This window comes from Pelodiscus sinensis, chromosome 1 (genome assembly GCF_052426305.1).
Source record: "Pelodiscus sinensis isolate ZL-2025 chromosome 1, ASM5242630v1, whole genome shotgun sequence".
NCBI classification, from domain to species: domain Eukaryota; kingdom Metazoa; phylum Chordata; order Testudines; family Trionychidae; genus Pelodiscus; species Pelodiscus sinensis.
The window spans coordinates 29,124,902-29,138,274 of record NC_143052.1 but is presented as its reverse complement, the minus strand read 5'-3'; the positions used below and the strand labels follow the sequence as shown (position 1 = coordinate 29,138,274).

The window sequence follows — 13,373 nt, the reverse complement described above, 5'->3', positions numbered from 1 at the left end:
CTGTTTCCTCCTATGCTCCAAATCCCCCCCATCATTTGCACCCACAAAAAATGATCAGACTCCATTGGTAACACCAGGCTTTTGGGGTCATGAGCTGTATAAGAATGTCCATTTGCATGACTGAAAGTATGCACATTAATATTATTGATAATTGACGTGATGATTAATAATAGCATACATGAAACTCTGACCTCTGAGACTTTATTTAATGGGATTTCTGCTTCTGCATCTTTTTGCACATTTCTTTGAAGTGTACATCGTAACTGGTCAAATCCAGCTTCATGCACACATTCAGGTTGTCTTCTGTCAATCTTATGGCTGGGAACTGGGGATGCAGGAGTCAGGGTGGAGGTGTATGAAGGGCTTAGGGTGGGGATTTGGGTGCATGATGGACTCAGACACAAGATTCAGGTGTGTGGGGGGTGCAGGAGTGTAATGGCAGGAGGCTGAGGATGTGGGGGTATGAGGGACGCAGCAGGATGTTCAGGTGTATGGTGGACTCAGGATTAGTGTGGGGGGGAGGGATGCAGGAGTGTTATGATGCTGCAGTCAGATGGTGACTGTGCCCTAATTGGGGGCTTGTTGACCAGGCTTCACTTTTAAATAAAATACAATATTATGTCCGACACAAAAGGTTTCAGCATTATCTTTATTTATGGCAGGGGTGGGGACCACAAGAGTGAGAAACAAGGGGGGGGGGGAAGAACAACCCACCACTCCCAAAACTCCAACCCTCATTAATGTGGCCCCCACCTCACTTCCCTGGTGCTCTAGCCCCCCATGGGGGGCAGGGCGGGGCAGGGAGGACTGAGACTTTCTGGATTCCCAGATTAGTGGATCTGTGGGGCCCCTAGGATGGGGCCAAAAACAGGGGGTTGTGTGTGCGGGACAGGGCTGCCAGTGAATGGGATGGGTGGAAGTTCGGGATCTGGGAAGGAGGTGGAGTGTAGGAGGGGGTGAGGTCTTGGTGGGAGTTAGGGTACAGAAGCAGGCTAGGGTGTCTGGCTAGAGGGCAGGAGTGGGCTGGGGGCAAGCTGTCTGGCCAGGGGACAGGGAGCAGGAGTGGCCGGGGACAGGACCGGTGGCTCTTATGCAGAGCATAATGCAGAGCCGCAAAGGTCCCTCACCAGTTGCCCCTGCATAGGACATGGGACCAGACGTGGGTTTCATGAGTGAAAATGAGGCTGTCTAGACTGTATCCCTCTGAATCAAGCACATCGAAATTGCTAATGAAGCAGGGATTTAAATATCCCATGCTTCATTAACATAAACATGGCAGTCTGGATGTGGATCTGTCTAAAATAAAGCCTTTTTCGACATATCCTGTATTCCTCAAAAAATGAGGTTTACAGGATCTGTTGAAAAAGGGTTTATTTTCAACAGATCCGCGTCTCAACTGCCATTTTTTTTGAAAAAGCTCCGTTTCGAAAAAAAAGTGGCGCCCATGTTTATGTTAATGAAGCGCGGGATATTTAAATCCCTGCTTCATTAGCAATTTCAACATGCTTGATTTGCATCCCCATTGACAGAGGGGGGATGCAATCTAGACGTAGCCTGAGAGGAGGAGATGGATGCAGTAGGAGTCAGTGGTGGTAGTGAGGATAGCGGAAGACGTGCCACTGGCCATTTTAGGCATGTTGTGTGTTTGTCCTGGATTTTTCTGATGTGCTTGAGACAAAGCAGACTTTCTGAGCTCTTGAGTCAATAGGACACTCCGAGAAGTAGCCTGGTGATTATTTTGAACAGTGGTAAGGCTGACGGTGCCTTTTTTTCTGGGAGATTCACATTGTCCTTCAGACTTCTGAGGAAAGTGACAATCAGCTGCAGCTGGAAAATGATTCAGTCTGTAAACAGGATGGAGAGGGCATATATATTACCGTAAGTCCACGTTTGTCAAACTGAGGGTCATGAGCAACTTAGAGGGGGGTTGTAGTATCACAAAGTTTGAGAACCCCTGCCTTAAGTGGTTAGAAGTATCAGTAAGTTACAGCAGGGGGTAGGGACACTGACCCAGAGAAAAATTGGAAAGAAGCAAAACAGAAACTCTAAAACCCCTCACAAATATCACCCACAACCGAGAAAAAAAAAACACCGTACTACCCTGAGGCTCTAGCCCCACAATGGTCCAGTGGAGAAAGACGCCTGGACTCAGAGCTTATCCCCGGGGTCGGATTAACTCTTATGAGGGATAAGAGCTAGTATATTGGGGGGAGGGGCTCTAGGCTCTGGGGGGAGAGCAAAAATGAGGGTTTCAGTGTGCAGGAGGGAGGTGCCAGTGAGTAGCCTGGGGTGTCTGGGCAGAAGATAGGGTGCAGGGGTGAGCTGGGGTGCAGGGTCTGGGAGGGAAAGGATAGTACAGGAGTAAGCTGGGCATGGTAATGCAGGATCTGGGTGGGAGGGAAGGTACAGGAGCAGGCTGGTGGTGGTGGCACAGGGTCCAAGTGGGAGGGAGGATGCAAGAGCAGGCTGGGGGTAAGGATGCAGATTGTGTGTGGGTGGGAAGGTGCAGGAGCAGGCTGGTGGTGGTGGCACAGGGTCCAAGTGGGAGGGAGGATGCAAGAGCAGGCTGGGGGTAAGGATGCAGATTGTGTGTGGGTGGGAAGGTGCAGGAGCAGGCTGGTGGTGGTGGCACAGGGTCCAAGTGGGAGGGAGGATGCAAGAGCAGGCTGGGGGTAAGGATGCAGATTGTGGGTGGGTGGGAAGGTGCAGGAGTGGGAATGAAGGTTGTGGCATGGGCACTGGAAGGAAGATAGCTGGGGATTTGGGCGCCTATCAGGCACAGCTCTCAGGCACCAAGTGACTCTGAATGCTGCAGGAAAGTGCTTACTGCAGGCACTGCCCCCCTCATTGCTCCCATTGGCTGCAATTCCTGGCAATGGGAGCAACAGTGGGAAGTGTCTTCTGATCTGCCTTGATTGAGCCTGCGAGGCTCAGGGAGCCAGTGCTAAGCACTCCAACCACAGTGTCCCCATGCGGCTAGAGTGCCAAGCCTGGCTTGCTGCACTGTTGTGGGAGGAAGCCCCAAGCCTCATGGGCCTGATCAAGGCAAGCTGCAGACCATAGGTTCCCTACCTCTCAGTAACATGATAATTTCTAAAGATTGGATAGTCTGTCTACTCCTTTCCTACCCTCCTCCCTTTTAGCAACTTGTCTACCATGACCACTGCTCCTTTTTCTTGGAAGGGGGACGCTTTTAGTTGGGAACCTCTCCTCCGCATTACTGTCCTGAAGATCCATTGGCATTGAAACTCTTATTTTAAAGAAGGTTTATCAAGATCGCAGCTAGTATCATCAGTTGCTAGGAACCTTATTGCAGGCCCCTTCAGGAGTGTTTTGTATAGCAATGATTTTCAACCCGCCTACATGTGTCGCTGGGGATACACAGACGTCTTCCAGGGATACATCCACTCATCTAAATATTTGCCTAGTTTTATAACAGGCCTCATAAAAAGCACTAACAAAGTCATTACAAGCTAACCTGTCATACAATGACTTGTTTATACAGCTCTATATACCAGGGATACTCAACTTTGGAAGCCCTGGGGGCCGCAACTTTAGCGTGGTTGCATATACATGCAAATATATATGCAAATAGCTTCTTTCACACTGAGGGGTATGAATACAAAGATTAAGGCAAGACTGCATAACACACAGGCCCCATTTAAGTCAGTTCTGCTGCTATTAATAAAATGCAATATTTACCTGATTTCCACCCATATGAGAGCACTTTTAATGAGCAATGACAGTCCAGGAATTTAACTACTAAAACGCATATCAACAGAAGACCATTATATTGATACAGTAAAACTCCGATGGTCCAGCATCTGATGGTCCGGCACCATCAGGAACCCGGAAGTGCTCCGGGCAGCCGGACCATTGGAGCTGCTCTGCTCCCAGCTTCCCCGATTCAGCTGCTGCTAAAACTGACCAGCGGCTGAATCGGGGACGCCTAGGGCAGAGCAGCTGGAGTGCTGCCGGGTAGGTCCCGTAGCGCTGCCCTTCGGGGCTGCGGGACCAACCCAGCAGCACCCCAGCTGTCCTCGATTCAGCCGCTGCTGAAACTGACCAGCGGCTGACTCCAGGAAGCCCGAGGCAGAGCAACTCTGCCCCAGCTTCCTGGAATCAGCCGCTGATCAGTTTCAGGAGCAGCTGACTTGGGGACACCTGAAGTAGAGCAGCTGGGGTGCTGCCGCGTTGGTCTCGCAGCGCCAAGGGTCGGCGCTACCGGACCAACCCGGCAGCACTCCAGCTGCTCTGCTGCAGGCGTCCCGATTCAGCCGCTGCTGAAACTGACCAGCAGCGGCTGAATCAGGGACACCTGGGGCAGAGCAGGACTATCAGAAGGGGGGGACGGGGCTATGAGCGGTCTGGGGTGGCATCGCCCCCCCACCCCACCCCAGACTCCTCATAACCCCCCCCTTCCGATAGTCCGGCAAATCTGATAATCCGGCACCCCCTGGGTCCTAAAGGTGCCGGATTATTGGAAGTTTACTGTACTTTTTTTGTTTTGGGTCCCACCCATGGGCTTCATGTTGAGCCCCACGTAAACCCAAACCGCACTGCGGGGCGTAAACAAATGGGCTGCGGGCCGCATGCTGAGTAGCCCTGTGACATACTACACACTGAAATGTAAGTGCAATATTTATATTCTAATTGATTGATAAATGTGGTAAAAGAGCAAAAGTAAGCAAGTTTCCAGTACTAGTGTACTGAAACAGGTTTTGTGTTTTTGTGTCCAGATTTTGTAAGCAGGTAGTAAATTAAGGTGAAATTTGGGGTACATAAGAAATCAGGCTTCTAAAAGGGATACAGAAGTCTGGAAAAGCCAAAAGCCACTGTTCTAGAGAACAGCAAATTGAATGCCAAATCTCAGAGAGGGGAAAAAGCTGAGACTGTTTGTTAGAGAAAGAGAACATTTAAAATTAACCCAGTTCAATTTTTTTGTGCCTGCAATGAGGGGTGGGAGTTTATTTTTATGACTACCCTCCTTTCTTCCACCTATTGCCAGAAAAGGAAAACTTTGCCTAGCCTTGCATCTTACTAAAAGTTTTTAAAATAATTTCATTTATTGCCCAAACTCCTGGGGTTAGTTCATGTATAGAGCTGGTTAACATTTTTCTAATAAAATATGTTTGTATTAAAAAAATATAAACACGTTGATTTTTTTTTTTTTTTTGGTCAAAATTTCATTTTGAGGAAAAAGCATTTTGATAAAACCACACTGAAACACTTCAAAATGGCAGCATAACTTTGAGGAAAGTTCAAATTATTGTTGCACTTCTTCCAACCTGAAACACATTTTGAAATGTCACAATTTCACCAAGAGCAAGTCTGAGTTTCAATGAGCTCAATCCATGGGGTTGCCTTCAGGTGGGAAGGGTCCTCCTCTTCCCTCTCCTTTCTTAACACAAGCTGGAGAGCAATTTTCCCTTGAAAGAACCATGGTTTTGCTAGTTACATGTCATTCAGTGAAACTGAATGGTGCCATTGTAATCAAAGCTGTTCATGCCTGGAGGGCTGTGTATTTATAGAGAGGAGCTTTCCTTCCCCCATCACTCATTGTGAAATTTGTTCGAGGGCAGATACAGGGAGAAATAGAGAGTGTCTTCGTTTTTGATGCTGTAGTACAGCAGCTACAGCCACCATTTATTTCTCAGGTGTTCTCCTGAGATTTCACTGCTAGGGGGGCAAGTGCCATTAAATGTTTTCAGCATCATCAGAAACCTCCTGTCTTCCCTCCGCTAACCAAGGGTAATTAAGCACAACTATTTCACTATTTCTTATCTGTTTATTGCAGACTTGTGGAACTCCCCCTGGGGCTTCCTGCTCTGACTCAAAGTGTGGTGGTCTGAGCTGCCGAACAGATGAAGGAGAAAAGAAATGCGGAGGACCAGGCTGTGAAGGTCTGGTTACTGTGGCTCACAGCGCGTGGCAGAAAGCCATGGATTTTGACAGAGACATACTCGGTGCATTGGCAGATGTTGAAGAGCTCTCTAAAATGGTAACTCTTGCCAAGTAAATCACTAAACATTAATTTAAAATGAAATAAATTCCCCCAACAGGGATATGAAACAAAACTACGAGAGAGGAGAACATTTTGACCCCAAACATTCATTTTAAAATGTTTCTTTCGGTTGCACAACTTCACTCACAGTACCCTGTTTTAAAAGAGCTTCATAAAGTGAACTTATTTAAATTGAAATTCCAAGTGTAATCCATAAACATTAGTCTGAATTGTGTAAAGTAACATTGGCGTTGTGGATTCCAGAATATTTAAAAGCAGTCTGTGGGTTTTATGAGAATTTTTCCCACACTACTTTGGACTCCAAATATGAATTGCCTTTTCAGAATTACATTTTGGTTTGCAAAATGGGCATGAAGGTTCAAGAAAAGGGGAAAGCGGGCTAATTCTATTTACTTCCCATAGGTCTCTGAGGCAAAACAGAGAGCAGATGAAGCAAAACAAAATGCACAAGAAGTTTTGCTCAAAACCAATGCCACAAAAGAGCAAGTGGACAGAAGCAACGAAGAGCTGAGAAACCTTATTAAGCAGATCAGGGAATTTCTGATGCGTAAGAATGATCTTTGCCTTAGTTGACATTACTCATCTTTATCTTGAGAAATTCTGCTAGCCTATGTTTAGAGGCTTTTATAAAATTAGGATGTAAAATTTTGTCATGTGTACAGATGCAGAATAGAAAATTCTTCCTGTTTTGCATATGCTATAGATCCATTTTGTCCAGCATGCTAATCACATGGTGGTATTTGGCCAGTTAATTGTGACTAGATGGCTTGAACGATGTGGCTATCTGGCCAGTTGAGTGTGACTACAGGTTGAACCTCCCAAACCCAGAACTCTCTGGTCTGGCAGCATCTGTGGTCCGGCATGGCCACAGATGTTGCTGGATAAAGAGCCCCGGAGGCAGGAGCAATGTAGGTGTTGGTGAGCCCCCGATGGGCCAAGCAGCATCTGTGGAACCCCCGGCAGCAGTGAGGCTAGGCAGCATCTGGAGAGTCCCAGCCCTGGTCAGGGAACCCCTGACATTAGTGGGGCCAGGTGACCAGGAAGTCCCAGTTGTAGTGAACCTATCAGCAGCCAAATGGTCCCCGCTAGGAATCCCAGCAAACCCCCGGTGGCAGCAGGGCTAGAGTGACAGGGCAGTCTCTGCTAAGTGAACCTCCCTGGCTGAAGCAGGGCTGGTAGAGGTGGGCAGCTGGAATCCGCAGTGGCAGTGGGGTGACCCTAACAGCAGGGCAGGGTGGCCAGTTGAGTGTGGTTAGTTTGCTATAGCAATAGCCACTATAGTGGCTACTGGTTGGACACCACAGCTATAGGTAGTTTCTCTTGTGCATTTTTCTGGGTAGCTACATAACCAAGTCATAAAATCCTTTCTGAATGTTATCATTTCTGTGAATCTTGTCTTTTTTATGCATTTAAGAGTCTTATAAGAAGTGTGATTCATTTTCAGCTTTATAGATAAAAGACAATGTTGGAGGTTGATTGTTTGCACAATGCTGTAAAAAATGCACCCAAGTAAGGAAGAGAGAATCCTTCTAAGCTTTTCATTTCCATCATGGTTAAAACTAACAGACTTTGCCTTCTACTCTACAATAGAGCTGATTAGTGGTAGCTCCCATCATTAGCTAACCTATGGAGAAATAGGAGATCTTCTGGAAGACGGAGGTTGGTTTCTATTGGGGAGGTCTGTGATGTTTGTAGGCTAACACTTGCGCATGTTTTTTTATGTGCTAACAATGTGTTCAGCGCTATGCAGGCACAGGAAGGAATGTTTAGATACATACAACAGCACATGTAATAGGACCTTCTGAGCAATAGAAGCAACTTTTGCTTAGATCCCAGTCCCTGAGAGCCATAAATTGCTGCTGTTCTATGTATCTAAGCATTGTGCACGACCTTCTTGCACTTTCATAGCATTCAACACAGCACTACATATGTTGGACCAAATTAATTCCCATTGAACTCCCGTGAATGTCAATGGAACACTTGATCCGTTATCTGATTGATCCTTACCGCTTCCAGGAGGCTGTCAAATTCTCTTTTATAGCTGGGGAAATAGGAGGCAGACAAGGTCTGAGATAGCACAGAGCCATGCAGTAAATCCATGTTAGGAACTACATACTTCTGAGACCCATATTGTGCTTAAGACAGTGGGGAGGCCAATGGGTGAAAAATAACCCTCAATGGGAGCTGAAATGGGACTTGTGGAGGATGCCACCACAGACCCCTGTATACCTCCTACTTTCTATGTACAGTAAACTTCCAATAATCCAGCACCTTTAGGACCCAGGGGGTGCCGGATTATCAAATATGCCGGACTATCGGAAGGGGGGGCTATGAGGGGCCTGGGGTGGGAGGGATGCCACTCCAGACCCCTCATAGCCCTTCCTTCCGATAGTCCAGCTCTGCCCCAGGCATCCCCGATTCAGCCGCTTCTGGTCAGTTTCAGCAGTGGCTGAATCAGGGACGCCTGCGGCAGAGCAGCCGGGGTGCTGCCGGGTTGGTCCCGTAACGCCGCCCCCTCGATGCTGCGGGACCAACCCGGCAGCACCCCAGCTGCTCTGCCCCAGGCGTCCCCAAGTCAGCCGCTGCTGAAACTGATCAGCAGCTGACTCCAGGAAGCCCGGGACAGACGAGGTCTGCCCCGGGCTTCCCGGAATCAGCCGCTGGTCAGTTTCAGCAGCGGCTGAATCTGCCCCCGGCTTCCCTGATTCAGCTACTGGTCAGTTTCAGCAGCGGCTGAATCGGGGAAGCCGGGCGCAGAGCAGCTCCAACTGTCCAGCTGCCCGGAGCACTTCCGGGTTCCCGATGGTGCTGGACCATCAGGAGTGCCGGAGCAATGGATTTTATTGTATGTCCTGCAAATCGCGGTGGTGGCATTTTATTTCCCATTGCTGCTTATCAGTTTTTTGCTTTTAAGGAACGTACTGACAAGAGTTTCAGTGGTGTAATTTGACATCGGCATGGATGGCCTGCTAATTTGTCTACTTTCCCCCACTGCATTTGTGCCATCTTAGAAGATAGCGCTGATTTGGATAGCATCGAGGCAGTTGCTAAAGAAGTGTTGAACATGGAGATGCCAAGTACCCCCAAGCAGCTACAGACCCTGACACAAGATATCCGTGAGCGTGTGGAAAGCCTTTCTGATGTAGAGGTTATCTTACAGCAAAGTGCCGGAGACATTGCTAGAGCAGAGATGTTGCTAGATGAAGCGAATAAAGCAAGGTAACATGTACTACTACACTGTTGTCAGCTCTCTTTTGAAATTAGTGAATTTGAACCAGACTATTGGTTTCAAATATTTTACAAAAACATAGTTAAATTCACATAAGTTAAATTCACCCTGCTGCAAATTCTTATTCATACCAAAATGAAACATTTCAAATATCACGTATTTTGTTACTTCTGCTCCGCAGCAAAAGTGCAACAGATGTTAAAGTCACTGCGGCCATGGTGAAGGAAGCCCTGGAAGAAGCTGAAAAGGCCCAAACTGCAGCCGAAAAGGCCATCAAACAAGCTGATGAGGACATTAAAGGAACACAGGATCTACTTACCTCAGTAAGTCCTAACTGCATTTAAAAATTATTTACAGTGTACCTAGTTTGATGCTAGGTAACTGCTTTAGCTAAAGGAGAAAGAGTTCTTGAAACATCAAACTTAAAAGAACAACACAAGGAGAACTTTCCTCCAACATCTAGTGCCACTAGAGTCAATTAGATCTTTGTCACTAATTTCAGTGGGTGGAGAAATGGTACTGAAAACGAACTGGAATGTGCTTTTCCAACCCAGCAGATGTAGGATTTCCCGAGGCTCTGAGCACAAGGCAGGTGGTATCGTGGTAGCTGAGCCATACTGCCCATTCTCCCACCATGCAAAAGATTTTGCAAGTACAATGCAAGAATGCTTTATTGAAGCATCAATGGGCATTTGTTTGCCAAATTATATCATTGCAGAGCCCCATATGCATGGAGTGTGACCAGTTTGGAAGATATTTAATTGGACTAATTGATTATTAGTAATAGTGTCCATGTGTGCTTGCTTGATGCTTTACAAATTAGAAGGGCCCTTCCCAGTCATGGAATAAGGCTCTTAACACACTGTGCAGTATAGTCATGTTTTACATAGTGTACTCAATGTTATTTGCAATGAAATGGGAATGTTAAACTCACAGCCCACCAAGTACCTTCAACACTCTCAGTGGGTTCTTGTAAGACAGTATTTCACAATTTTATTTGGCCATGGAACCCTTTTCAGCTTGAAGGAATTTCAAGGAACCCCTAGGATTGCCAGGGTAAAATTTGTCAAGAAAAAAACAAACAAAAAACAACCAACCTGAGTCCCACTGCAATTTGTCTCTGTCTCTTTAAGAGGGGATAGGGACGTGCCGGGTTCTTGCAGAATCCTTACTTTCACTTTACTGAACCCTGGGGTTCCACAAAGCACCAATTGGGAAACACCGTTATAAGAATTTAATACCTTCTATTAGAACTAGAATTTTTTTTAACTAGTTTGAAGATTTTCCCATTTCATCAAGTCCAGTTCATAAAGAACAAGTTCACAGATTGTTCCATTGACAAGATTGTAAAGCATTAAAATCTGATAGTATTGATATTTGGCTTATTAGGTTTCTAACCTACCTAGCACTTGTTTATCCATGGCTGAACGGGTAATTAACACAGCAATGCTTTCTTTCCATTTAAACCGGTGTTTCCCAAACTTTTCGGCATCACGCCTCCTTTTTGATTTTTGAGAAACCCTTAGATCTCCACCCATAGCAGCAAAACTGGTTGGGGGGGGGGGGGGGGAAGGGAAGGAAAACAAAGATAGCAAAACTTGGGGAGGGAGGAAGAGCTTTAGGAACCCATGATTTAAATGGACAATAATGGATCCAAATGTTGATTTGACTAATGCCTTAACATTTTCAAATCTCGAATTTTTTTGCCATGTTCAATGATTCCTGACATGTAAACCCACGTCACATTAGTTTAGTTTACAATTAATTGAGACGAAGACTGCAGATGTCTTGGTGACCTGTTATACTGGGATGCATCTCTTCCTCCTCCCCCTCTTTGCAGTGTCCTGTGTGTGCCAGGAATGCTCTCAGAAGTTAATGAAACTCTATCCTTACCAATTACACACTACTGCTTCAATCTTGCATTCTTAGACTTTCAAAAGTCAATGATTTCAACCAGCTTGAGTTGTATACAGAACGAAAGGTTATTTCTCACCATTTCATAAGGTACATGTTTAATGACATATAACTTAGTCACTTTCAAATTTGATTCCTCTCTTATTTTACTTGAATTATAATTTGTACTCTTAAAATCCTGGAATCCTAGAATCATAGAACTAGAAGAGACCGCAGGAGGTCATCAAGTCCAGCCCTCTGCCCACATATTCCTAATATATTGGTTGGTATTTGAGTTGCACAATTTTAGTTTGGTGATAAGATTTTGGAGATAGTCATTTTAAATACTTGGTCAAGACTTTTTCCCAGAAAGCTAATTTCAAAAATCAACACACATTTGTTGGGGGGATATTTAAACTGTTCTTTCATTCTTCGTTAGATTGAATCTGAAAATGCAGCATCTGAAGAAACTTTAAACAATGCTACCCTGCGTCTTACTGAGCTAGAGAAAAGTGTGGAAGACCTTAAACAAAAGGCTGCTACAAATTCAGAGAACGTGGAAGACATTGAAGAAACCATTGCAACTGTGAAACAAAGTGTGGAAGACGTTAAAGAGGTGAGACATACCTGCCTACTGACTTCCACAAAACTCAATTCATGGGGAGCTATATTTGAGGCTAAAGAGCATTTAAGTGCTCCTGCCAGCTTTACCCAATATCCTGTCATGCTTAGGCACCGGGTAGGAGGGAGCTAGCTGCTCAGGAACATTAGTGCATTTGTTCAATGGACTGGATTAGATTTGTTGTCCCCATTTATTTTTTAGAAAGGCAATGTGGGGTTTATTTACCAGTGCATTAATTTCTGCTGGCTTTGGCACTAACTTAGGGTATGTCTACACTTGCGCCCTAGTTCAAACTAGGAATGCAAATGTAGGCATTCGAAATAGTCAATGAAGCAGGGATTTAAATATCCCGCGCTTCATTAGCATGATCTCGCCGGCGCGTTACCCCGATCAACAGCTGTTTCGAAAGTGAAAGTGCGCACCGGGATGCTTTAGTTTGAACCAGACCCCTTGGTTTGAACTAATGTTACTCCTCAAAAAATGAGTAATGTTATTTCGAACCAAGGGGTCTGGTTTGAACTAACACGTCCTGGTGCACACTTTCACTTACTCTGATCAACAGCTGTTTCGAAACACGCCGGCGAGATCATGCTAATGAAGTGCGGGATATTTAAATCCCTGCTTCATTGACTATTTCGAATGCCTACATTTGCATCCCTAGTTTGAACTAGCGTGCAAGTGTAGACATACCCTTACATGGCAGAAAAAGCCTGCAAATCTCCAATTCCTACATGAGCAGAAAGCTGTCAGTCATGGAGAGATGCACAGTCTCCATATTCTTATGGATTACATGTAGGGTCACAAATTGGTAAATCTCAGTTCTATTCGCAACTGTCATTTACTTTTACCTTGGGCAACACTTCCCTGTGCCTCAGTTTCACCATCTACAACATAGATTTCTTGCCCTCTGTGGAAGTGCTTTGGGGTCTATGTATGAGAGAACACAGGAAGTACAATACATTATTCAGTTGTGCCATGCCATATTTTGTACAAGATTTATTGTACACTTGTAACATGGCACTTTGAAAGAAATTCCTCCATCACTTCAGTTACTGTAGAAACAATTCCATCTCTGTGTAATGCTAGCCAGCCTGCTCCTCTAGTTAATGTTTGGAAAGAAGTTATCTAGAGTACAGGAGCAGCCCGCAGCGGGCTGTGGCAGCTGGCACCCCAGGTGGAACACACGATCAGCGCCCCCACCTGCACAGCCATCGATGGAGTGACATCATCATCAGGCGCCCCATTGAAGGCAGCGCCCTAGGCGACAGCCGAGTCGGTCTATAGTCACGGGCCGCCCCTGCTAAAGTAGCAAATATTTTGCAAGCATAGCAGTGTCTCTAGGCCATGTCTGCATGGAGTCCCTCCCAAAGTCTAATACCTCTAAGAGGGATTCTGATTTATTTTAGCCTTCAAACAACTGACAACGAAAGTTCTGTCAATGGCTCACTGCTCCAATCTATTGTCTACAATAAAGTCCTCTGTCTCAAAGGAGCCTTTCCTCTCCCATGAGAGTAAGATATCTGAATTAACCTTTAAGCAAGACTATTAGGTTCAAACAAGGGGCCTCTGAAATCTTGCTGAACACATACAAGGGTTTATTATTG

At 45.8% G+C, this 13,373-nt stretch overlaps 1 protein-coding gene across 1 annotated transcript in view; it reads left to right on the top strand.

Annotated features, from left to right (window-relative positions):
• LAMB1 (laminin subunit beta 1) overlaps positions 1-13,373 on the top strand; it is a 92,023-nt gene that overhangs the window by 75,755 nt on the left and 2,895 nt on the right. The window contains exons 27-31 of the mRNA XM_075927255.2: positions 5,798-6,001; positions 6,428-6,572; positions 9,037-9,244; positions 9,436-9,577; positions 11,587-11,763. Of these exons, the coding sequence (XP_075783370.2) occupies positions 5,798-6,001; positions 6,428-6,572; positions 9,037-9,244; positions 9,436-9,577; positions 11,587-11,763 (876 nt within the window). The remainder of the gene's footprint in view (positions 1-5,797; positions 6,002-6,427; positions 6,573-9,036; positions 9,245-9,435; positions 9,578-11,586; positions 11,764-13,373) is intronic.